This window comes from Bos mutus, chromosome 16 (assembly GCF_027580195.1).
Source record: "Bos mutus isolate GX-2022 chromosome 16, NWIPB_WYAK_1.1, whole genome shotgun sequence".
Classification (NCBI taxonomy): Eukaryota; Metazoa; Chordata; class Mammalia; order Artiodactyla; family Bovidae; genus Bos; species Bos mutus.
In genome coordinates, this window is record NC_091632.1 from 24,808,157 (window position 1) to 24,834,641 (window position 26,485).

Genomic DNA, 26,485 nt, shown 5'->3' on the forward strand with positions numbered 1-26,485 from the left:
CTGGGATTCTCCAGGCAAGAACATTGGAGTGGGTTGCCATTTCCTTCTCCAATGCATGAAAGCGAAAAGTGAAAGTGAAGTTGCTCAGTTGTGTCTGACTCTTAGCGACCCTGTGGACTGTAGGCCACCAGGTTCCTCTATCTATGGGATTTTCCAGGCAAGAATACTGACTGGGATGCCGCTGCCTTCTCCATTTCTGTTGCTAACAGTGAGCAAAAGATAACACATTTCACTATTAACAATCATTAAAATTTAACAATTATCCTTTTTTTATCATAAATTTCTTGTTATCTGTTTTCTCATCAATAAAGTAAGCATAATAAAGATATGAATAACTTATTATAATTTCTTTAAATCATGTTTAAGAAATTTTGAAACTACCTGAAAATGCAGGAAAGTGCACAATAAACATCTAATTTCCAAAATTAACACTTGTTACTGCAAGGAGATCCAACCAGTCCATTCTAAAGGAGATTAGTCCTGGGTGTTCTTTGTAAGGAATGATCCTAAAGCTGAAACTCCAGTACTTTGGCCACCTCATGCAAAGAGTTGACTCATTGGAAAAGACTGATGCTGGGAGGGATTGGGGGCAGGAGGAGAACGGGACGACAGAGGATGAGATGGCTGGATGGCATCACCAACTTGATGTACGTGAGTTTGGGTGAACTCCGGGAGCTGGTGATGGACAGGGAGGCCTGGCGTGCTGCAATTCATGGGGTCGCAAAGAGTCCGACAAGACTGAGCGACTGAACTGAACTGAACTGAATATTCTGTCAAATCTTGAAAGATGATGCTGTGAAAGTGCTGCACTCAACATGCCAGCAAATTTGGAAAACTCAGCAGTGGCCACAGGACTGGAAAAGGTCAGTTTTCACTCCAATCCCAAAGAAAGGCAATGCCAAAGAATGCTCAAACTACCGCACAATTGCACTCATCTCACAAGCTAGTAAAGTAATGTTCAAAATTCTCCAAGCCAGGCTTCAGCAATACGTGAACTGTGAACTTCCAGATGTTCAAGCTGGTTTTAGAAAAGGCAGAGAGGAACCAGAGATCAAATTGCCAACATCCACTAGATCATCAAAAAAGCAAGAGAATTCCAGAAAAACATCTATTTCTGCTTTATTGACTATGCCAAAGCCTTTGACTGTGTGGATCACAATAAACTGTGGAAAATTCTGAAAGAGATGGGAATACCAGACCACCTGACCTGCCTCTTGAGAAACCTATATGCAGGTCAGGAAGCAACAGTTAGAACTGGACATGGAACAACAGACTAGTTCCAAATAGGAAAAGGAGTACATCAAGGCTGTATATTGTCACCCTGCTTATTTAACGTCTATGCAGAGTACATTATGAGAAACGCTGGACTGGAAGAAGCACAAGCTGGAGTCAAGATTGCCGGGAGAAATATCAATAACCTCAGATATGCAGATAACACCACCTTTATGGCAGAAAGTGAAGAGGAACTCAAAAGCCTCTTGATGAAAGTGAAAGTGGAGAGTGAAAAAGTTGGCTTAAAGCTCAACATTCAGAAAACGAAGATCATGGCATCCGGTCCCATCACTTCATGGGAAATAGATGGGGAAACAGTGGAAACAGTGTCAGACTTTTTTTTTTGGGCTCCCAAATCACTGTAGATGGGGACTGCAGCCATGAAATTAAAAGACGCTTACTCCTTGGAAGGAAAGTTATGACCAACCTAGATAGCATATTCAAAAGCAGAGACATTACTTTGCCAACAAAGGTCCGTCTAGTCAAGGCTATGGTTTTTCCAGTGGTCATGTATGGATGTGAGAGTTGGACTGTGAAGAAAGCTGAGCACGGAAGAATTGATGCTTTTGAACTGTGGTGTTGGAGAAGACTCTTGAGAGTCCCTTGGACTGCAAGGAGATCAGCCCTGGGATTTCTTTGGAGGGAATGATGCCGAAGCTGAAACTCCAGTACTTTGGCCACCTCATGCGAAGAGTTGACTCACTGGAAAAGACTCTGATGCTGGGAGGGATTGGGGGCAGGAGAAGAAGGGGACGATAGAGGATGAGATGGCTGGATGGCATCACCGACTCGATGGTGAGTTTGAGTGAACTCCGGGAGTTGGTGATGGACAGGGAGGCCTGGCATGCTGTGATTCATGGGGTCGCAAAGAGTCGGACACGACTGAGCGACTGACTTGAACTGAATATTCTGTCATATTTCCTCTTAGTCTTAAATTTTCTAAAGAGCTAAAATATTACAGATAACACCAGTCTGCAATCCCCTACCCCACTCCCTAAAGGTAACCACTACCATGGTATATACGCTTCCACGGTATACAGCTTTTTAAAATTCTTCTACAAATAATTGTAGTTACCTGCAAAAATAAATATACTGTTTGGTTTGTATAATGTTTTACAATATTTTATAAATAATATCATACATATTTTCAATCTTGCTTTATTTACTAAACATTGCTTTTATATGTCTCCATGTTGATTTGTCCCTAAATTCTGCATAAAATTACATTGGAGGTATATATATTTCATGGATCTGTTACCCCTATGGTTAGATGAGGTTGCTGTCTACTATTACAAATAATACTAAAATCAACAGTCTTTCACTTTTTTGTCTCCTTGGGCACATGTATAAAATTCCTCTCAAACACAGTTCTCAAAGTACAGTCCATGGTCGTTAGGGGTTCCTGAGATCCTTTCTGGAGACTCTCAAACTATCTTCATAATACTAAGACATTATTTGTCTTTTCACTCTCATGTGTATACAATGGCATTGAGCACAGTTTTAAGAAAATAATTCTATTTTCTAAAACAAACAAAATTAGTGAAAAGAGTAGTATTCAGATGTTTGTAAATCTTTATTGTCTGGCTTGATTTTTTTGTTCTGACTTGAGTTTTGGGGTTTTAAAAAATTTTTTAGACAGAAGTATAGTTGATTTATAATACTGTATTAGTCTCAGTGTACAGCAAATGATTCAGTAACACATATTTTCTTCAGATTATTTTCTATTATAGATTATTGTAAGATATTGAATATAGTTCCCTATGCCATACAGTAATTCCATGTTGCTTATCTATTTTATGCATAATAGTTTATATCTGTTAATCCCATACTCCTAATTTATCCTATCCCACCCTCCACCATGGCTTGATTTAAAAAAAAAAAAAAATACCATGCACTGATTATTTGGAAAATGCTTAGTTCACTCAGTTATGAAGATCTTCCAAATGTTCATATATTTCATTACACAATACCAAGAAAATCACAATTATTATCACTATGATCTTATAAGAAAAATTCTTTAGTTTTAGGTGGTAGATAGAAGTTTTTACCATTGGCAACAAATACTATCAATTGTCTTCTCTGAAGTACAAGCACACTTTGTTCATTTTTGAGAAAATGACTGTCAAATACTCTATTCTGAATAAACATAGTTTGTCTCTGGATAACTCTTTCAGGTAAGAACAGTATTCCACGAAAAAATGTGGCTAGCTCAGCTTGCAGCTGAAACAACTGTACAAATGCTTTCCCATGAGTTAATCACCTTCCCCTAATATCCAGGAAAAGTGCATTGTAGGCTTCCCATTCCTGTCACACAGAACACAAAAACAAGTACTCAAATGCCAACATAATAAAAATAATTTTACTAGACTTAATCAAGACATTCTTTAGTGAAATTAGCTTTTTTTCGCTGCAAGTTTATGGCAATGGAAGATAAAAGATTACTAGCAGTTTGGTGCCACTGCCTGATTTGTGCTAAATAAGGCCTCAGCAGTTTTACCGACCATTGCTGCTGCACCATTTAGTGCAAATATCAATACATAAAAACGGCAAATTCACATCTTACTGTCCTCATGAAAACAGTTTTGATCTCCTTCTCCCATGAAAAAGGTCGAAGGGATTCCCAGAGCTCTACAAACCACCTACTAGCTTAGGCCTCAGTTTCTAAATCAATTAATGTATAATTTCACCCAATCCAAGACTAGCAGAAAGAAAATATTTTTTAATGGGTTCTAAGGGGGAAATGTTTGCGTCTCTCTTAAGAATAAGCCATAAGGTTGTAGAAGCAACTGTTCACTTTAAAATGATTAATGGTACATTCATTTTTAAATGCTTATTTTATGTTATGTGTGTTGTTGTTGTTTAGTCATAAGTCATGTCTGACTCTTCGTGACCCCACGGACTGTAGCCTGCCAGACCCCTCTGTCCATGGAATTCTCCAGGCAAGAATATTGGGGTGGATAACTATTCCCTTCTCCAGAGGATCTTCCTGACTCAGGGATCAAACCTGGTCTCCTGCATTGCAGGCAGATTCTTTACTATCTGGGCTTCCCTGATAGCTTGGTTGGTAAAGAATCCACCTGTCATGTCCAACTCTCTGCGACCCTATGGATGGTAGCCTGCCAGCTTCTCTGTCCATTGCATTCTCCAGGCAAGAATACTGGAGTGGATTGCCATTTCCTTCTCCAGGTATTGGACAGCAGAGATACAGAATGTTACCATTATTGAATGGGTTTTATATCTAGTACAATTTGTCCTGCATTGTTATATTTTCTTGCAGAAATATGCTCTATTTCATCTATCACTGAAGAAATAAGTTGTTTCCACTTTCCCCTATACAGTGCAAAAGCTTCGAGGATATATACCAAGACACAGAAATGCTGAGTCACAGATTATATGTGTCTTCAAGTTGACTAGATACAATCAAACTACTCTGAAAGGGGTTACACCAGTTTCAGGAACTCTCTCACCAGCTACAGAGAACTTCAGTGACAAAAACTGGAGACCTAAGACAGTTAATTCTTAAACCTGTCTTAAAACTTCCAATTTAATTCTTCAAACTCAGTCTTCCCCTCAAATTATCTGCAAATTCTAAAGTAGAATAGACAAAAAGGCTAAGGAATTAAGCCAGAAACCGTTCAACAGCACAGCAGAAATCCTATAGTCTCTTGTGCTGGTAAAAAAAAAAAAAAAAAAAGTTAACCAGGCTTTTAGCTAAAATCCCTGCAGGGTCACAACCTAGGCTCAATGCAAAGCAGGACACTGAGGCTTATCAACACCGTAACCCAATATCAACCCAGCTCAGCCCTTGAGTGGAATAAAATGAACAGCTGACCACTCCAAATGCATAGCAGAGGAAAAAACAAATCCTAAGGGAAGATAACATCATTCGGAGCCTTTGCAGTTATTTATACACACTGTCCAGCATTGATTTTAAAAAAATTACTGGCATGCAAAGAAAAAGGATAGTATGATAATAAAAAATAGTAGCAGACAATAGTAGTAGACACACAAATGTCCAAATGATGGAGTTGGAGATAAGGGAGTTAAAAAAGTGGGCTCCTCTGGTAGCTCAGTTGGTAAAGAAACCTCCTCCAATGCAGGAGACCCCGGTTTGATTCCTGGGTCGGGAAGATCTGCTGGAGAAGGGACAGGCTAACCACTCCAGTATCCTTGGGCTTCCCTGGTGGCTCAGGTGGTAAAGAATCCACCTGCAATGCGGGAGACCTGGGTTAGATTCCTGGGTTTGGAAGATCCCCTGTAGAAGGGAAAGGCTACCCACTCCAGTATCCTGGCCTGGAGAATTCCATGGACTGCATAGTCCATGGGGCTACAAAGAGTCAGATACAACTGAGCAACCTTCACTTTCACTTTTCTTTCAAGTTAAAAAAACTATGTATAATGTGTTCAAAAAATAATAGAAAAATACAGAAAAACAGATGAAAAGGTAGAAAATTTCAACAAGAATGAAAATCTATAAAAAAGAACAAAACAGGTATTAGAGAACTAAAAAAAATTCAAATTAAGAACTCATTGGATAGATTTAACAGTATATATCACAGTGCAAAACCCTAAAGAGAGAGTTTCCAAAAACTGATGAAATAATACAGACAATAGATTTAAGAAGCTCAGCAAACTCTAATAGTATCAATATTAAAAAAAAACAAAAAAAACTACCTAGGCGCATCACAGTAAATCTATATTAAATCATTGTAAAATCAAAGACAAATTTTTGTTTTTATTTTTTGGCCACACTGTGTGACTTGCAGGATTTTAGTTCCCCAACAAGGGGCTGAACCCAATCCTGGCAGTGGAAGTGCCAAGTCCTAACCACTGGACTACCAGGGAATTCCCTAGACAAATTCTTTAAAATCTTAAAAGCAATCTCTGAAAGAATTAACTTGTGTCTCCATGGGAACAAAGGAAAGCAGTAGACAATGGAAAATGAAATCATTAAAAATGTTAAAGGAAAATAATCCTATACCTACTTAAAAATATCCTTCAAAAATGAAGGTAAGGGACTGTCCTTGTGGTCTAGTGGTTAAGACACCATGCTTCTGCTGCAGGGGGCATGGGTTCGATGCCTGGTCAAGGAACTAACATCCTGCATGCCACAAAGCATGGCCAAAAAATATGGGAAAAAAAGAAAAAAAAAAAAGGTAAAACAAGTATATCTTCAAACTAATGAAAGTAAAATTTGGTATCAGCAAGCATACAATAAAATAACAGATTCACCAAAATTAAAAGTTGTGTGCCTCAAAGTATAGTATCAAGAAAGTGAAAACAAGCCCACGGAATGAGAAATTATTTGTAAATTCAGTTTTTTCCTGCTTTACAAAGAGAAAGCTACTGTAATATTGTAAAAAATTATTTATTTAAGGGAGAATTTTAAGTTACTTTAAAACCTTTTTTTTTTGGATTAAAAAAATAACATCTTTAAAAAAAAAGTTTCTCAACTTCATATGACCAGTGATGCTTCCTCAGGTGAACATTCTTTTTTGGGCCATGCTGTGTGGCTTATAGGATTTTAGTTCCCCAACCAGGGACCGAACCTGGACCACAGCAATAAAAGCACCAAATCCTAACCACTGGACCACCAAGGAATTCCCTCTATGGCAAAAGTTAAACAAAAACAAACTTTTAAGTAACATTCCAATATATGACTCAAATGATTAAGTTCATAGCCTATACAACATAGCAGCTAGTACCTGCTAACAGGTCAATAAAGGGAAACTAAGCAACCCACTCCAGTACTCTTGCCTGGAAAATTCCATGGACGGAGGAGCCTGGAAGGCTGCAGTCCATGGGGTTGCGAAGAGTCAGACACAACTGAGCAACTTCACTTTCACTTTTCACTTTCATGCACTGGAGAAGGAAATGGCAACCCACTCCAGTGTTCTTGCCTGGAGAATCCCAAGGACGGCGGAGCCTGGTGGGCTGCCATCTATGGGGTCGCACAGAGTTGGACACAACAGAAGTGACTTAGCAGCAGCAGAATTTATTAAATACTTACCAGGCAATGTGAAACACATTATATATATGTTATCTCATTTAATCCTCACAACCACCATATGAAATATAATCTCACTTCAATAGATGGGGAGACTAAGTCTCAGAGAGTTACTTTTTTTTTTTTTCAGAGAGTTACTTAAACTTGACCATGATTACACATTTGCAACTGGCAAAGCTGGAATTCAAATAATAACAACTAACATTTATTGAGCATTTACCTTTGTGCCAAGGTCTGTTCTAAATTTATTATATATATTACTCATTTATTCCTCTCAACAACAAAGTATGTTATTACTATTATGATCAGTTTATAGAAAATGAAACTGAGGCACAGATAAGTTAAGTAACTTTTCAAGATTATAAAACTAATAATTGGTAGATCTGGGATTTTAATCTAGGCAATCTGAATTTAGGGCTTCCCTTATGGCTTAGTGGTAAAGAATCTGTCTGTCACTATGGGTCAATCCCTGGGTTGGGAAAATCCCCTGGAGACAGAAACGGCAATCCATTCCAATATTTTTACCTAGGAAATCCAGTGGACAGAGGAGTCTGGAGGGCTCCAGTTCAGGGGCTTGCAAAGAGTTGGACATGACTGAGTGACTAAACAACAACAAACAATCTGAATCTAGAGCCTGAATTTTTACCCATGACACTACACTGCCTCTCCAGGATTCAAATCCCAGGTCCTGCTAGGTCCACTAAGCCTAAATATTTGTCAATTTGTAATTCATGTATCTTAAAAGTCTTTTTAGGGAAACAATGACTAAATAGTTAAGACAATTAGACTCACAAATATTATAATTTTTAAAATACACATATCAAAACACAATTGTACAATATTTTACACAGCAAATGAAAGCAGGTTTGACTTAATACGGTATTCTGTTGGCAGTGAAGCACAATCCTAATTTAGAAGAAATACAGTAGGCCATTAAGCAACTCTTGTAATTATAGTAGTAGGCATAACGAGTGGTTAATATCAACTAAATCTCCTTCAGTGAGATAATAAGAAAAAAGATTAGGCGAAATAATAGATTTCACAATCTAATTTGTCCCCTTTGTTTTTCCTAACATACCTTTTCTTGCTGCAACCTTAAGAGCAAACCACGCTGTTTCTTCCGGAGTGGGGGCATTTTGTCATCTTCACCTTTATCTCGTAGATGTCTGCAATCATTCCCATTGAGACAAAATTAGTTTAAATTCCTATTCTAATATCAAGAATTCTCAACCCCTTAAAATTTTTAAATCATTTAACATTTTCAAATGTAGAAAACAGTTGCTTTATGCAACAATTCCTATCCCAACCAATATTTTATTGGATATGTGATATAAGCAAATCTTAGACTATGTCCTTTAAAGATAGAATAGCTTTGAGAATCTATAACACAATAAAGTAATTAAGCATAAAATAACAATATAAGAGTCAGTTAAGTGATGAAAGAAATACAAAGAGAATGTTATATGAGTAGGAGGTCTTGAAAGCAACATGATTCAACAATGACTGCTATACTTCTAGCCTGAGAAACAAGGTTGATCAAATTAAATGAGGAAACAAAAACATCTTTAAAAACAAAGCATTTCATAAAAGGAGAAACTGAACAGTCAAAATTATGTTCATTGAAAGAACTTACTTTTTCTGATGCTCTAACCAGGCTAGTTCAGCTTTAGTTTTCTCCTTCAAGGCCTTTTCACGGAGACGCAGGAGTGAAGACTGGTGAGCTGCTCTCATTTCCTCTTCTTTCATATATTGTCGAACCATCTCCATAGTAAATTTAGAAAAGCTGTCTTGTCCTCCTGAGAATGGCATGCTCAGCTCCTGAGTTAGAGAGTTTAAGTCATCTTGATCACTGTATATACCTTTTGGAACTTAATTAACTTCATTAAAAGAGGTATGCACTTATAAAAATAAATTATGTATATAGAAAGGCTGCCAACCATGTTAAAGAACATTCTTCAAAAAAAAGGCACATGAGAGAGAAAGTAACACTCAACTGCCAATTTATTTACCCAATAAAATTTTAACAAATAACTAGAGTAAGTCAGGCACTGTCCCAGGGATGTAAAGATGGTAAGAATTTGTCCCTGTTATCCAAAAGGCTTAAAATTTAATAAGAAGGATTATATAAATGCAATTTTTTTTAATGGAATAAAGTGTTGTAAGACTGAAGTGAATGAAAAAGCTCAAGACATAACTCTGGCTCACATCCTCAAAGGTCCTATGTATTATTTCGAGGAATATATTTGTTAAGCTACTTTATAAGGAAAGAAAAGCTAAATTCTATACTCCCCCCCCCAAAAAAAAACCCCAAAATTCGTACCTTAGGAAAAATATTCTGGTAGCTGACAACTGAGTTCAAATACAAAATGATACTTCACACCTTTGAGAGAGCATATCCGTAACTATATATGAAGTATCTCCACGGGTAAACTGAAACACACCTTGGCAGAGGACAGGGTAGTCTTTTCTGGAGAAGTTTCTTCATCAGAGTCATCATGATGGCCTCTTTTCTTTTCCATGTTAAATCTGCGATGACTCTCAGAAGGTAGTAAAGATCGAAATGATTTTTCTTCTATTTCATCTTCTGTCATGGATTCATCAAATTTCAGGGAATATTCTGTTGCAACAGAAGTTGAATCTAAAAGAATATGGAGCAAGTAGGCATTACCATTACAAAGGTTTCAGTAGATATTCAATTAGTAGCCCCTGTTGCATCTTTACAGGACCATCTAACAAATTAAAGAACTGAACACTAGTTATTAATAGGCATGGAATAATAAGCAAAATTCACTCACTTTACAAACAAGAAACAGAAAAAACCCTAAACTATCTAAAAATACTAGTACAAGAAATATGGCAAAAGTGTGATTTACTTCATATATAAAGAGCTCTTATAAATCAATCAGAAAACCAGTCGATGGGGTCACAGAGTTGGACACAACTGAGAAACTAAACAACAAATACCCCTACAGAAAAATGAAAAACTGCCATGATATGATGCTTCACAAAGGAAATATTAATGGCCAAAATTAAGTTTTTTAAAAAAGATTAACATGACTAGAAGTTAAAGAAATGCAAATGAAAAAATTTTTAGAAATTCCTCAATCCCATGCTTAATTAAAAACATAACAGCTCTTTTAGGTTGGTTCCTGTGCGCCTTTGACATTCCCCCTGCCCTTCAATCCCTTCTTTCACTTCATATTTTCCCTGTATAGTCCTAGAGTCAGTCATTTCTCCAAAGAGCTCTGGTTTCTTTTATTGGAGAATATTTAGAAACCACAATCTTGGCATGGTTGTCCTTATAACTCCTAGGACATTGTTGCTTCTCCACTCTCTCTCAGTGGACAGAGCTTCTCTCTTCACTCTCAGTGGAGAGAGTCAAGTAATATTAATAACTGCAGGTATACCAACCCATCTACACACACACACACACACACACACACACACACACACACACGTTCCTGTATCCATCCACCCATCCAAACATGATCCATACTGATGTTTCTGACTCTAATCCTGTATCACAGGATTCATTCTAGTCTTCCTTTCTTGTATGTCTATGATTTCTATCTCCAACACTGAGAAATCTATTTCCCACAATTTAACATCCATTTACTTATCTGTTCAACCCCATCAGATATGTAAACAACTGTAAACTGTCCATCTGTAAAAAACAAACTTACCAACTAGAATACAGAGTTTTTATACTATTTCTTTGTATTTAAGCTTACAATTCCTACTGGAAGATACCATTTTCCAAACTTATCTGGGCCAGCTCCTTTTCCCTCCACCCCTACCCCTTCAGTGCGGTTACGCTATTCATTTGTACTGCATTTAGGCTGATTTGTCAGAGACATTGCATCCTGGGACCTCCCCATTCCAACATCCTGGTTGGTGTGTGTGTCTTTAGTTTGCATATGTTACAGCTTACTCTTTGTAATGTACAGTTTTAGGGTTTTGACAAATGCACATCAGACAGTACATGCTGAACACACAATACTTTATTACATAACAGCTGTTTCACACTAAAAGTTCTTCTGTGCATCTCTTTGTAGTCTAACACTTTGTCTTCCACTTGATACCTGGGAAATATTAATCTGTTTTCCACCCCTATAGTTTGGCCTTTTCCAGAATGTCATATAAATGGAATCATACAATATATATGATTTGGGGGCTTGCTAACTGCACTCAGTAAAATTCACTTAAAATTGATTCGTGTTGGTCCATGAATCAAATTGTTCCTTGCTGAACAGTATTCTACTGCCTAGATTTAGCAGTTTGTTTATCCATTCCCCCCATGAGACATCTTGATTACTTCCAGTTTTTTAGCAATTGTGAATAACGATGCCATAAACATTAAACATATAGATTTTTGTGTGGACTTAAGCTTTCAGATCACTAGGTAAATACCTAGGCATATGACTACTGGGTCATTACTAAATACTGTGAATATGTCATCCCGAGGCACCATGCCATTTTACATTCTCATCTGTGATCAATTCAAGTTCCTGGTGCCCAGGATCCTTGCCACCAATTTGTTGTTATTTTGGATTTCAGTCATTCTGATAAGCAAGTTACACTATCTCACTGAGATTTTAATTTTCATCTGTATGTTTTCTTCAATGAAGTATCTGTTTAGATCTCTGCATATTTTTTAACTGGGTTGCTGATTTTCCTGTTGAGTTTTAAGAGTCTTTTATGTACTCTGGATATAAGTCTATTATCCAATATGTGTTTTTGTACAAATATTTTTTAATAGTCTGTAATTTTTCATTATCTTAATAATCTCTCTCATAGAGCAGAATTTAAAAAATTTTAATAAAGTACATCTTGTCAATTTCTTCCTTCATGGATTGTACTTTTGGTGTTATATTTAACAAATCATTGCCAAACCAAAGTGACTTAGATTTTTTCTTTTTTTCTTCCTCATATTAGTTTTTCAAAGTTTTAATTTCTTTGGATCTTAGTTGCCCCATCAATTCTAGCCACCTTAATCTTCTATAGGCATGTTCACTGTTGGATAGCTCTAATGTCTCATCCCACAGAATCCCAGAAGTCTGAAAGCTTTCCTTTTTCATCCTGTCTCTTGCCCTTTAATCCAAACTGGTTGTGTCTCTGCTCATATAATCCCATGTGTACTCCTGGCTTCAGCTGAACATGCTGAGGTGGCTGATTAAATCCACGGGCGGTTTCTTATGAAGTAACTGTCTACTTGTGCCCTTAGTGTTCTCTCCAGAACTCGCTTTCTCCTTTTTTTTTACAACATGCACAGGCTGAGAATTTTCCAAATCTTCAAATTCCGGTTCCTTTTTGCTTAATAATTCCTTCAATTTATTTCTTCTTTCACATTTTACTATAAGCTGTAAGAAGAAACTAGGCCAGGCCTTCAATGTTTTGCTTAGAAATCTCCTCAGCTAAATATCCAGGGTCATCACTTTTAATTTCCACTTTCAACAAAACATGGCCTACTGGAGAAGGGAATGGCAAACCACCTCAGTATTCTTACCTTGAGAACCCCATGAACAGTATGAAAAGACAAATAGGTATGACACTGAAAGATGAACTCCTCAGGTCGGTAGGTGCCCAATATGCTACTGGAGAAGAGTGGAGAAATAACTCCAGAAAGAGTGAAGAAATGGAGCCAAAGCAACACCATCACACAGTTGTGGATGTGACTAGTGATGGAAGTAAAGTCCAATGCTGTGAAGAGCAATATTCCATACGAACCTGGAATGTCAGGTCCATGAATCAGGACAAATTAAAAGTGGTCAAACAGGAGATGGCAAGAGTGAACATTGGCATTTTAGGAATCACTGAACTAAAATGAACTGGAATGGGTGAAATTTAACTCAGATGACCATTATATCTACTACTGCGGGCAAGAATCCCTTAGAAGAAATGGAGTAGCTATCATGGTCAACAGGAGAGTCCAAAATCCAGTACTTGGATGCAATCTCAAAAACGACAGAATGATGTCTGCTCATTTCCAAGGCAAACCATCCAATACAACAGTAATCCAAGTCTATGCCCCAACCAGTAATGCTGAAGAAGCTGAAGCTGAATGGTTCTATGAAGACCTACAAGACCTTCTAGAACTAACACCCAAAAAAGATGTCATTTTCATTATAGGGGACTGGAATGCAGAAGTAGGAAGTCAAGAGCTACCTGGAGTAACAGGCAAATTTGGCCTTGGAGTACAAAATGAGGCAGGTCAAAGGCTAACAGAGTTTTGCCAAGAGAACGCACTGGTCATAGCAACCACCCTCTTCCAACAGCACAAGACAAAACTCTACACATGAACATCACCAGATGGTCAATACCAAAAACAGATTGATTATATTCTTTGCAGCCAAAGACGGAGAAGCTCTATACAGTCAGCAAAAACAAGACCGGGAGCTGACTGTGGCTCAGATCATGAGCTCCTTATTGCCAAATTCAAACTTAAATTGAAGAAAGTAGGTAAAACCAATAGACCATTCAGGTATGACCTAAATCAAATCCCTTATGATTATACAGTGGAAGTGACAAATAGATTCAAAGGATTAGATCTGATAGAGTGTCAGAAGAACTATGGACAGAGGTTCGTGACACTGTACAGGAGACAGGGATCAAGACCATCCGAAGAAGAAGAAATGCAAGTACTATACAAGAAAGATCTTCACCACCCAGATAATGATGATGGTGTGATCACTCACCTAGAGCCAGACATCCTGGAATGTGAAGTCAAGTGGGCCTTAGGAAGCATCACTATGAACAAAGCTAGTGGAGGTGATGGAATTCCACTTGAGCAATTTCAAATTCTAAAAGGTGATGCTGTGAAAGTGCTGCACTCAATATGCCAGCAAACTGGGAAAACTAAGCAGTGGCCACAGGACTAGAAAAGGTCAGTTTTCATTCCAATCCCAAAGAAAGGCAATGCCAAAAAATGCTGAAACTACTGCACAATGCACTCATCTCACACGCTAGCAAAGTAATGTTCAAAATTCTCCAAGCCAGGCTTGAACAGTACATGAACTGTGAACTTCCAGATGTTCAAGCTGGATTTAGAGAAGGCAGAGGAACCAGAGATCAAATTGCCAACATCCATTGGACATTGAAAAAGCAAGAGAGTTCCAGAAAATACATCTACTTCTGCTTTATTGATTATGCCAAAGCCTTTGACTGTGCAGATCACAACAAACTGTGGAAAATTCTGAAAGAGATGGGAATACCAGACCACCTGACCTGCCTCCTGAGAAACCTGTATGTAGGTAGAACTGGACATGGGATAACAGACTGGTTCCAAATCAGGAAAAGGAGTATGTCAAGGCTGTATATTGTCACCATGCTTATTTACCTTATATGCAGAGTACATCATAAGAAATGCTGTAATGGATGAATTACAAACTGGAATCAAGATCGCTGGGAGAAATATCAATAACCTCAGATATACAAATGACACCACCTTTATGGCAGAAAGTGAAGAACTAAAGAGCCTCTTGATGAAACTGAAAGAGGAGAGTGAAAAAAGTAAAAAAAAAAAGCAAAAAGGCAAATGGTTGTCAGATGAGGCCTTACAAATAGCTGAGAAAAGAAGAGAAGCTAAAGGCAAAGGAGAAAAGGAAAGATATACCCATTTGAATGCAGAGTTCCAAACAATAGCAAGGAGAGATAAGAAAGCCTTGCTCAACTATCAATGCAAAGAAATTGAGGAAAACAACAAAAAGGAAAAGACTAGATAGAGATCTCTTAAAGAAAATTAGAGATTCCAAGGGAACATTTCATGCAAAGATGGGCATAATAAAGGACAGAAACGGTATGGACCTAACAGAAGCAGAAGATACTAAGAAGAGGTGGCAAGAATACACAATAGAACTATACAAAAAAGATCTTCATGACTCAGATAACCACGATGGTGTGATCACTCACCTACAGTCAGACAACCTGGAATGTGAAGTCAAGTGGGCCTTAGGAAGCAAAACTACGAACAAAACTAGCAGAGGTGATGGAGCTATTTCAAAGCCTAAAAGATGATGCTGTGAAAGTGCTGCACTCAATATACTAGCAAATCTGGAAAACTCAGCAGTGGCCACAGGACTGGAAAAGGTCAGTTTTCATTCCAATCCCAAAGTAAGCCAATGTCAAACAATGTTCAAACTACCGCACAATTGCACTCATCTCACACACCAGCAAAGTAATGCTCAAAATTCTCCAAGCCAGGCTTCAGCAGTACGTGAACCATGAAATTCCAGATGTTCAAGCTGGATTTAGGAAAGGCAGAGGAACCAGAGATCAAATTGCCAGCATCCACTGGATCATCAAAAAACCAACAGAGTTCCAGAAAAACATCTGCTTTATTGACTATGCCAAAGCCTTCGACTGTGTGGATCACAACAAACTGTGGAAAATCCTTAAAAGAGATGGGAATACCAGACAACCTGACCTGCCTCCTGAGAAATCTGTATGGAGGTCAGGAAGCAACAGTTAGAACTGGACATGGAACAACAGACTGGTTCCAATTCAGGAATGGAGTATGTCAAGGCTATATATTGTCACGGTGCTTATTTAACTTATATGCAGAGTGCATCATGAGAAATGCCAGGCTGGATGAAGTTACAAGCTGGAATCAAGATTGCCAGGAGAAATATCAATAACCTCAGATATGCAGATGACACCACCCTTATGGCAGAAAGTGAAAAGGAACTAAAAAGCCTCTTGATGAAAGTGAAAGAGGAGAGTGAAAAAGTTGGCTTAAGACCCAACATTTAGAAAACTAAGATCATGGCATCCGGTCCCATTATTTCATGGCAAATAGATGCAGAAACAGTGGAAACAGTGGCAGACTTCATTTTTGGGGGCTCCAAAATCATTGCAGATGGTGATGGTGACTGCAGCCATGAAATTAAAAGATGCTTGCTTCTTGGAAGAAAAGCTGTGACCAACCTAGGCAGCATACTAAAAGCAGAGACGTTACTTTACCACCAAAGGCCTGTCTAGTCAATGCTATGGTTCTTTCACTAGTCATGTATGGATGTGAGAGTGGACAAAAAGAAAGCTGGGTGTCGAAGAATTGCTGCTTTTAAACTATGGTGTTGGGAAGACTCTTGAGAGTCCCTTGGACTGCAAGGAGATCAAACCTGTCAATCCTAAAGGAAATCATCCCTGAATATTCATTGGAAGGACAGATGCTGAAGCTGAAACTCCAATACTTTGGCCACCTGATGCAAAGAACTGATTAACTGGAAAAGACCCTGATGCTGGGAAAGATTGAGGGCGGGAGGAGAAACAGAGGATCAGATGGTTGGATGGCATCACTGACTCGATGGACATGAGTTTGAGTAGGCTCTGGGAGTTGGTGACAGACAGGGAGGCCTGGAGTGCTGCAGTCCATGGGGTCACAAAGAGTCGGACACGATTGAGTGACTGAATTGAACTGAACTTCCACAAACACTAGAACAAGTTTAATTAAGTTCTTTGCCACTGTATAACAAAGACTGTCTTTCTTCCAATTTCTAGTAACATGTTCCTTGTTGTTGTTTAATCACTAAGTGGTGTCCAACTCTTTTGCGACCCCATGGACTGTAGCCTGCCAGGATCCTCTGTCCATGGGATTTCACAGGCAAGAATACTGGTATGGGTTGCCATTTCCTTCTCTAAGCGATCTTCCTGACCCAGGAATCGAACCCACGCCTCTGACGTTGGCAGGTGGGTTCTTTACCACTGAGTCATCAGGGAAGCCCAAGATGTTCCTTATTTCCACCTTTATCAGACTCCATCAGAATCACCTTTAATATATATATATATTCCTACCAATAATCTCTGCAGGGCAATGTGAGCTTTTTTTTGCATGAACCTCAAAACTGTTCTATCCTTTACTCATTATCCAGTTTCAAAGCCACTTTCACACTTAAAGTATAGCAGCACCTCACTTCTAGGTACCAACATCTGTATTAATCAGCTAGGGCTGCCATAACTATAGACTACTATACCCTATATTAGGGCTTCCCAGTGGTAAAGAACCCACCTGCCAATGCAGGAGACATGCAAGAGACACTGGTTTTGATCCCTGGGTTCGGAAGATCCCCTGGAGGAGGAAACGGCAACCCATTCCAGTATTCTTGCCTGGAGAATCCCATGGACAGAGGAGCCCCTCAGGGTATGGTCCACAGGGTCGCAAAGAGTCGCACACCACTGAAGCGACTTAGCACGCACCCCTATTTTATACTCACTATAAAATTTACAAAAAAAATATTTAAAGGATGAATAAATTTAAATATTTTCTTCTTACTTTCCAAAGACTGTCTAGCTCATCCTGCTTTGAACAGAGTTTTAGACTATCGATCAAAAACACTGCTTAATAAAGCTATTTAAGAGCATATCTAAAAATGAGGCTGTTAATTTGTTGAGTTAATGTCTTAAAGGTGCCATTTGTTGCCAAATTTTATTTTCTTTGCTGTATTATTTACTATTCTTGATTTGACAGGTGTACACGTTTAGTTTATGATCCAGGAGGAGTTAGGTAATGAGTTTATTCTAATTAATATATCTGATGGCATCATCATTTATAAGAAATTGTATCCTTACTATATTTAAAGGTCTTAGTATCCTTACTAATTTAAAGGTCTAATAATGTATTTTCCTTCTTATGGTCATGTTACATACCTACAATAGGAGAAAAGTAGTTTTTTTCAGTATTGAATATATATTTTCCATTCACATGCACATTCTCCTAGATTTAGTTTTGCCTCCCTTTAGGATCATGACACACAATCATGTAAAATATTAGCAATGTTACTAATAAATGCACCATCAAGGCATGGTGCATTTGAAACAGTTTTACCTGAACACATTTAATATCAAACATGAAACCTGTCTATAATATCACCATGTTCTAACTATACTAATTAGCTCAGTCACAAATATCTGGAAGGGCTCAGAAGCCTCCCCACATAAGTAATTACACATATATGTGCAAACAAAGTTACCTTTTTCATCAGGAAGAGATGGTACACTATCACTTCGAAAAGAATCATCAGCAGCGGTCTGAACCTGTTCATCAATAGAACTCTCCATCTTTTCACCATGATGTTTCTTCTCATTTTCCTTAGAAGATGGAACTGAAGGACTTTCTTGACGGCTGCTACCACTACTACTCCTGTTTAGGCATATTATGGAAACAAATGAGAAAAAAAATTAAGGCAACAAAATACGGATATAATTTCAAAGTAACTTATTTGGCCAAGGAAATGTGCCTTATGATCAAGATTTGAAACAATGAAAGATATAAAACATAAAAATGCCACTTAGACCTAAGTCTGAGAAAGAAACTATTTTAGAAAAGATGAGTAGCAGAAGAGGTTTCACTTTTAAATAGTAATGATGGGGAACCACTATTCTCAGGCTCTCATTCCCTTTTTGCCTTTCATTTTAAAATCAATCAATCTACTAGTAAAAGGGGCTTCTACTTGCTGTTTCCACTTCCTTACTTTTCATCAACCTCATAATTTATTGAAGCCTGCCTCATTTCCCACCTGCTCTAATTGGAACTGTTCTTGTAAACTCTACCTAAATTCTAACTATCACATCCAATAGATAATTTATTTTTCTACATCAGGTGATATGAATCTCTTATCTCCTTCCTTTAAAAACTTGCTAAGCAAATGTAGTAAAATGTTAACACAGTAGAGTAATCTGGAGGAAAGATATTTGGGAAACTTGTATTATTCTTACAATGCTTTTGTAAGCTTGAAATTATAACAAAATTAAATGATAAAAGGGCTCTCCTTTCTTATATTCCCTGACTCTACTCCCCCCTGCTTCTCTCCCTACCTCCCTAGCAAGTTTTCCTGTATTTCTTTCACTTCCTTTTAATTTTTCTATCTTTTCTTAAAATGATTGTGCTTCTTAGGGTTTTGGTTTCTTTCTCCTTTATGCTCTATACTCTCCTTAGACAATCTTATGCATATCTATAATTTCTACTGCTATCATCTGGAGTAAGCCTCAAGTCTGTATCATTAGCTCTGCTCTTCTCCTTACTTTAAGCCTCGGGTTTCCAAATGCTTAGTGAACTTGTTTTAAAGTTTAGTATTTTCCTCCCTCCCTCTTTGCTTTCTTTATCTATTCACTAAATATAAATACATAGCCAACCATGAGCCAAGTTTTAAGGTCCCCTGAATAAGCTATTTCCCTCCTGTGACACGCCCTACCTTTCCTCTGTGCTTAATGAATTCAAGACTCAGTTGAAGTAGCATTTCTGCAAACTGTTTGTAGACCCCTTCTCTACTCTCAAAGAGGGTTTGGTCACTTCTTTTTCTGTGTTTATACTGTGTGTGCAGATTTCTATGATGGTACTTATCAGAATATTACATAATTATTTGTCTGACTTAATAAACGTTTTTGAAAGGATAAATTGTATAATAAAGCTATAAGGTAAAAGAATGCAAGAGACCACAAGCGCTTTGCAATCAGTAGGGTATGCGGTTAATCTCAATTCTTCTACTTAGCAGTTATGTGCCAATCATTCACTCGATAAACATGTAGTAGACTGCCTACCTATGTACTTGGCATATTGCTAAGCTCTAGGGATATAGGAATCACACAGTCTTCATCAGCCTATCAAGAAGTGTTAGTAAGGATGTGGAAAATCTTTATATTCCTCGTGAAAATGTAAAACAGAGCAGCTATTTTGGAAAACAGTTTGGCATATCATCAAGATGTTAAACAGAGTTACAATTCCTTTCCTAAGTATATACCCAAGAGAAATGAAATATATCCACACAAGAATTTGTACATGAATGAATCAGTACACAGTGGCACCATTCACAAGAGCAAAAAAAAAAAAATGAAAAAAATCCTAAAGTCCATCAACTGATGGATATATGTGGGACATCCATGCAATAGATTATCTGGCTATAGAAAGGAAAAGTACTGATACATAATAGATGAATTCTGAAAACATTATGCTAAGTCAAAGAAGCCAGTTCCAAAGAGCCACCTATTGAATGGTGCTATTCATATGAAATATCCAAAATAGACAAAAATCCATAGAAAACAAAGAGTAGATTAGTTGTTGCCAGAAGCTGGGAAAGAAGGGACATACGAACTGACTGCTAATGGGTATAGGCTTTCATTGTGGGGGTGATGAAAATGAAGTCCTCAAAGAGCTCCAAGTTTAGTCTACAAGTAATAAGTAAAGGAGTAAGAATATAGAAGCTGCTAATGGCTGTAATAGTTACACTTGGATTGCTGTGGGTAAACACAGAAGGGATGTCTAAAGCAGATGAGGGGCTAATACTGATTCTTAAAGGGGAAGTAAAACTATAGTAAATAAAATGGAGTAGGGAGGGTCTAGAAAGAAGGGACAGCATGTAATGGCACAGGAGACAAAGAGAGCAAGGCTCTTAGAGAAATGAAGTAGTTAGAACTAGTAAAATATGGTAAGAGGGGAAATGCCAAGTGACAGAGCTGGAGATGGACTAAAGGCTTAATCACAAAGGGACTTCCGTGCTGTACTAAGCGGCTCTGAGGAAACACTGATGTTTCAAAGAGGTAAATAACCAATCGGCTGCAAATTTTCAAACAATCACTCTGGTTGCCATGTGGTTAATGAATAGAGGAAGGGAAAGGTTAAAGGACAGGAAAACCTATTAGGAGACCACTGCAGGAACTCAGGTGATGGCCTAAATTGTCAGTGAAGGTTAAATGAAAGTCACATAGTTCCAGACACTTTTTCCACACAACAGTTCCACACAACAGTTATTAAGTATGAAAGTACTTAATAACTGTTGGTACTTAACCCCCATTAATTTTCATATTTTTCAGTCTCATGATTTAATATTTTAAATTGAGGTTTTAGTATACTTTGATAACATAGGTATCCTATCTCTAGGAATGATGGAAAGTAGCCTCTAAAACTTTTTAATCGAAGGACAGATCCATCACTGAAAATTACAGATGTTACCAAGTATCAAGTATCAATGACAAAGTATTCAATCTTCTTTCATAATGATAAAAATTAGTACATACAGTAATGTCAAAAAATATGGATATCAGCAAAGCAGTGTACTCTCAAGATACATCATGGTTCAATTTTTTGATGTGCTACTAGCTATGTGATTATAGATAAGTTTCTTAACATCTCCATGATCCTTAGTTCCCTTACCTAAAAAATGACAATAACATCTGTCTTGGAAGGTTGTTGTGAAGATTAAATGCAGTAAAAACAATTCTTACAGTACTTGTACAGTAGATTGTCAAGGAATGGTAGCTATATTATTACATGAAACAACCATTTCATAAACGGGCTAAAAATCAGGGAAGCCAGAACAGAAGGGAAAACACTATTTCATTTAAAGAAATAAGACAAAAGAATTTTAAAAAGCAATGTCTAAGCCATTTGTCAAACTTTACTAAATCAAACTGTCTTCACCTTCTATCACGATTCTTGTATCTTGAAGACTCAGAATAACTATCATACGAAGGGGAAAATTTCTGATGCTTAGAGTCAAGGGTTCCTTCTTTACTCTGAGAAAGTGAACCAGATTGACTTTTCCTACAAAGAAAAGAAAAACTGATTAAAACATTTAAAGTCTCAAATAAGAGAAAGATTTTAAATACTGTTTAATATTGAGATAAAATCTTGAATAGAAATTATGAAATATGGGTTACGAACTATTTGAGAAAGGTATTTGTTCATAGAAAAGTATATAACACATTAAAGAATATCTATTTACTATGCAAAATAAACACAAATCACCTCAATTATCAATGAACGTGAATAGACAAAAAAATCTATGAACTAGAGACAAAGCTGATATAAAAAATATATACACACAGACATGATGACATCACCCAGCACTGCCTAAAAAACTCTCTAGTGACTTTTCATTGCTCCTAGAATAAACTCCAAAATCCAGAGGATCTGCCAAGTTCTACCATGATCTGACTCCTGCATCATCTCCTACCTTTCTCCTTTCACCCTCTGCCTCCAGTTTCTTGGTGTTCTTTCACTTTCTTTTCCACCTTTGCATGCACTGACCTGCCTATTCCTTATCTCCTTTATATCACTGATTCCTTTTCATCCACTAGATCTCACCATTAGCTTTACTTCCTCAGGAAAATCTTCTCTGACTTCCATGTTATTCAAACTCCTTTGCTGTATATCTCAAAAACAAATGTTCCTTTCTTTCGTAATACTTATCTTAATTTGTGCTTACTCACCTAAAAGAGCATTTGATTAATGTCTCTCTTCCCCACTAGATTATATGTCCATAACTATATTTTCAGTACCCACAACAGTGCTTGGAACATAACAGATATTCATTACATATTTGCTGAATGACTGGATATTAACCTATCTGTTTCAGCTCTTGTCCTTAGTTGTTTCACAAAGTCTGGCGCGTGCTGCCGCTGGTGATCATATAGTGCTGCTAGGGGAGCTCCTGAAGCAGTGATGGCATCTGAGATATGAGTTCGAGTCAACTCCGCCATCTAAATATGAACAGACAGAAGGCAAAGAAGAAGCAAAAAGGTAATGTCACAGAAGAAATGAGAGAGAGTAGAGTGTCTTGGAAAGATCACTGTATTGAAAGCAAGCAAATTCTACCATAATAGGGTAACATATTGTGGGCAAGTCATTTAGATTCTTGAAGTTTCACATCTTTATAAAATAAACAGAGGTAGACCACAGGATTTCTAAGGTTTCACCTAACTATAACACTCTATGAATTACTAAGCAGAAAGTCTTCAAGTCTAAAATAGGCCACAGTAAACCAAAAAAAAATAAATAGAAGCAGAAGATATTAAGAAAAGGTGGCAAGAATACACAGAACTATACAAAAAAGATCTTAATGACCCAGATAACCACAATGGTGTGATCTCTCACCTAGAGCCAGATATCCTGAAGTCAAGTGGCCTTTAGGAAGCATCACTATGAACAAAGCTAGTGGAGGTGATGGAATTCCTGCTGTGCAATTTCAAATCCTAAAAGATGATGCTGTGAAAGTGCTGCGCTCAATATACCAGCAAATCTGGAAAACTCAGCAGAGGCCACAGGACTAGAAAAGGTCAGTTTCCATTTCAATCCCAAAGTAAGCCAATACCAAAGAATGTTCAAACTACCCCACAACGGCACTCATCTCACACACTAGCAAAGTAATGCTCACAACTCTCCAAGCTAGGCTTCAAAACTACATGAACTGAAAACTTCCAGATGTTCAAGCTGGATTTAGAAAAGGCAGAGGAACCAGAGATCAAATTGCCAACATCCACTGGATCATCAAAAACCAAGAGCTCCAGAAAAACATCTAATTCTGCTTTATTGACTACACCAAAGCCTGGATCACAATAAACTGTGGAAAATCCTTAAAGAGATGGTAATACCAGACCACCTGACCTGCCCCCTGAGAAATCGATATGCAGGTCAAGAAGCAACAGTTAGAACTGGATGTGGAACAACAGACTGGTTCTAAATTGGGAAAGGAGTACATCAAGGCTGTATACTGTCACCCTGCTTATTTAACTTATGTAGAATACATCATGTGAAATGCTGGGATGAATGAAGCACAAGCTGAAATCAATTTGCCAGGGGAAATATTAATAACCTCAGATATGCAGATGACACCACTATTATGGTGGAAAGTGAAGAGGAACTAAAGAGCCTCTTGATGAAAGTGAAAGAGGACAGTGAAAAAGTTGGCTTAAGACCCAACATTCAAGAAACTAAGATCATGGCATCTGGTCCCATCACTTCATGGCAAATAGATAGGGAAACAATGGAAACTGTGAGAGACTTTATTTTGGGGGGCTCTGAAATCACTTCTGTTGGTGACTGCAGTCATGAAATTAAAAGATGCTTGCTCCTGGATGGAAAGCTATGACAAATCTAGACAGCATATCAAAAAGCAGATACATTATTTTGCCGACAAAGGTCTGTCTAGTCTAAGCTATGGTTTTTTCAGCAGTCATGTACGGATGTGAGAGCTGAACCACCAAGAAGGCTGAATGCTGAAGTACTGATACTTCTGAATGATGGTTTGGACAAGCCCCTTGACAGTCCCTTGGACCGCAAGGAGATCAAATCAGTCAATCTAAAGGAAATCAGTCCTGAATATTTACTGGAAGGACTGATGCTGAAGCTCCAATACTTTGGCCACCTGATGGGAAGAACCAACTCATTAGAGAAGACCCTGATGGTAAATAGATGGGAAAACAGTGGTTGACTTTATTTTTCTGGGCTCCAAAATCACTGCAGATGGTGACTGCAGCCATGAAATTAAAAGACGCTTACTCCTTGGAATGAAAGTTATGACCAACCTAGACAGCGTATTAAAAAGCAGAGACATTACTTTGTCAACAAAGTTCTGTCTAGTCAAGGCTATGGTTTTTCGAGTGGTCATGTATGGATGTGAGAGTTGGACTGTAAAGAAAGCTGAGCACTGAAGAATTGATGCTTTGAACTGTGGTGTTGGAGAAGACTCTTTAGAGTCCCTTGGACTAAAAGGAGATCCAACCAGTCCATCCTAAAGAAAATCAATCCTGAATATTCATTGGAAGGACTGATGTTGAAGCTGAAACTCCAGTACTTTGGCCACCTGATGCAAAGAGCTGACTCATTTAAAAGACCCTGATGCTGGGAAAGATTGACAGCCTTAGGAGAAGGGGACAACAGAGGATGAGATGGTTGGATGGCATCACCGACCCAATGGACATGGGTTTGGGTGGACTCCAGGAGTTAGTGATGAACAGGGAGGCCTGGTGTGCTGTGGTTCATGGGGTCGCAAAGAGTCGGACACGATTGAGCGACTGAACTGAACTGAACTAATGCTGGGAAAGATTGAAGCGGGGAGGAGAAGGGGATGACAGAGGATGACATGGTTGGATGGCATCACCAACTCAATGGACATGAGTTTAAGCAAGCTCTGGAATTGGTAATGGACGTGGAAGCCTGGTGTACTATAGTCCATGGGGTCTCAAAGAGTTGGACATGACTGAGTGACTGAACTAACTAAAACCAAAAATTAAATCTTTCTTCAATAAGCAAACTCAATTAGAATTTTCTAACTTCACCAATAATGTGAAGTACATTTTCCCTACTCTTAGCCATTAGTGCCATATATTATTTATTTGGTGTTAATTCCATCATTGCTTTGACAAACTAAGTGTTTTTAAAACCTTTGTTAATTGTAACCTAAAATTTCTTGAGAGAAGAGACTCTATACTTTTTTGCACAACCCCAAGTACTCAGCATATAGCAGGTTCATGGCTTTTTAATAACAGAATCATTTCACAAACAGTCCTAAATAGTAACTGCTAAAATAAACTGAAACTTTATAGTATAGATCATGATATCCTATACAGAGACAGCAGTAAAACTATTTCTGGCTTTATACTTGGTACAATTAAGGAAAAAAAAAAAGACACTAATATCACTCTGGATAACAATGAAACATCTACATACCAAACAGATGTGGGACTGAGATTGGGGACTGACTGCAAAGCATGAGGGAACTTTTAAGAGTGCTGGATATTTCTTGATTATGGTGGTGTTTATAGGGATAGAAAGATATGATAAAGAAATATACCTAGGACTTCCCTGGGGCTCGGTGGTAAAGAGTGTGCCTGCCAATGTAAGAAACACAGGTTCGATCCTTGGTCCAGGAAGATCCCACATGCTATGGAGCAACTAAACCTGTGTGCCACAACTACTGAGCCTGTGTTCTACAGCCCAGGAGTCACAACTACTGAATCCACGTGCCACAACTAGTGAAGCCTGCACACCTGGAGCCTGTGCTCGGCAACAAGAGAAGCCACTGCAATGAAAAGCCCATGCACCGCATGGGGTAGCTCCTGCCCACTACAACTAGAGAAAAGCCCGCACAGGGTAACAAAGACCCAGCACAGTCATAAATAAATAAATAAGAAATATACACAGATGCCTATACCTACATATTTGTCAAAAATCATAAAACTGTATACTTAAAAGGGATAAATATTATTGTAAATATACATACACACACATTATTGTAAATATATATTAGTATACATTACATAATCTTTTTAAAAAGATTACTCGGGGGAAAAAATATAGAGTTCTTTTGCATCTTTTGCCCCTGTATCATTGACCTGGACAACACATTACAATAAATGATGCCTCATTTCAATAGGGTATGGCCCTCACTGAAAGTCACTTATTAAAAGCATGCATTTGCTAGATGTTAGAGACCCACT

The 26,485-nt window shown here is 37.9% G+C and overlaps 1 protein-coding gene across 4 annotated transcripts in view; it reads right to left on the reverse strand.

The window, feature by feature from the left end:
* The window catches only part of CEP350 (centrosomal protein 350), a 160,546-nt gene that overhangs the window by 51,107 nt on the left and 82,954 nt on the right, over positions 1-26,485 (reverse strand). For all 4 annotated transcript variants that reach the window (XM_070384846.1, XM_070384847.1, XM_070384848.1 and 1 more), the window contains 6 exons: positions 22,611-22,747; positions 21,687-21,809; positions 18,244-18,413; positions 9,721-9,917; positions 8,913-9,097; positions 8,358-8,445 (listed from right to left, as the gene is read on the reverse strand). In XM_070384846.1, coding sequence (XP_070240947.1) covers positions 8,358-8,445; positions 8,913-9,097; positions 9,721-9,917; positions 18,244-18,413; positions 21,687-21,809; positions 22,611-22,747 — 900 coding nt within the window. The remainder of the gene's footprint in view (positions 1-8,357; positions 8,446-8,912; positions 9,098-9,720; positions 9,918-18,243; positions 18,414-21,686; positions 21,810-22,610; positions 22,748-26,485) is intronic.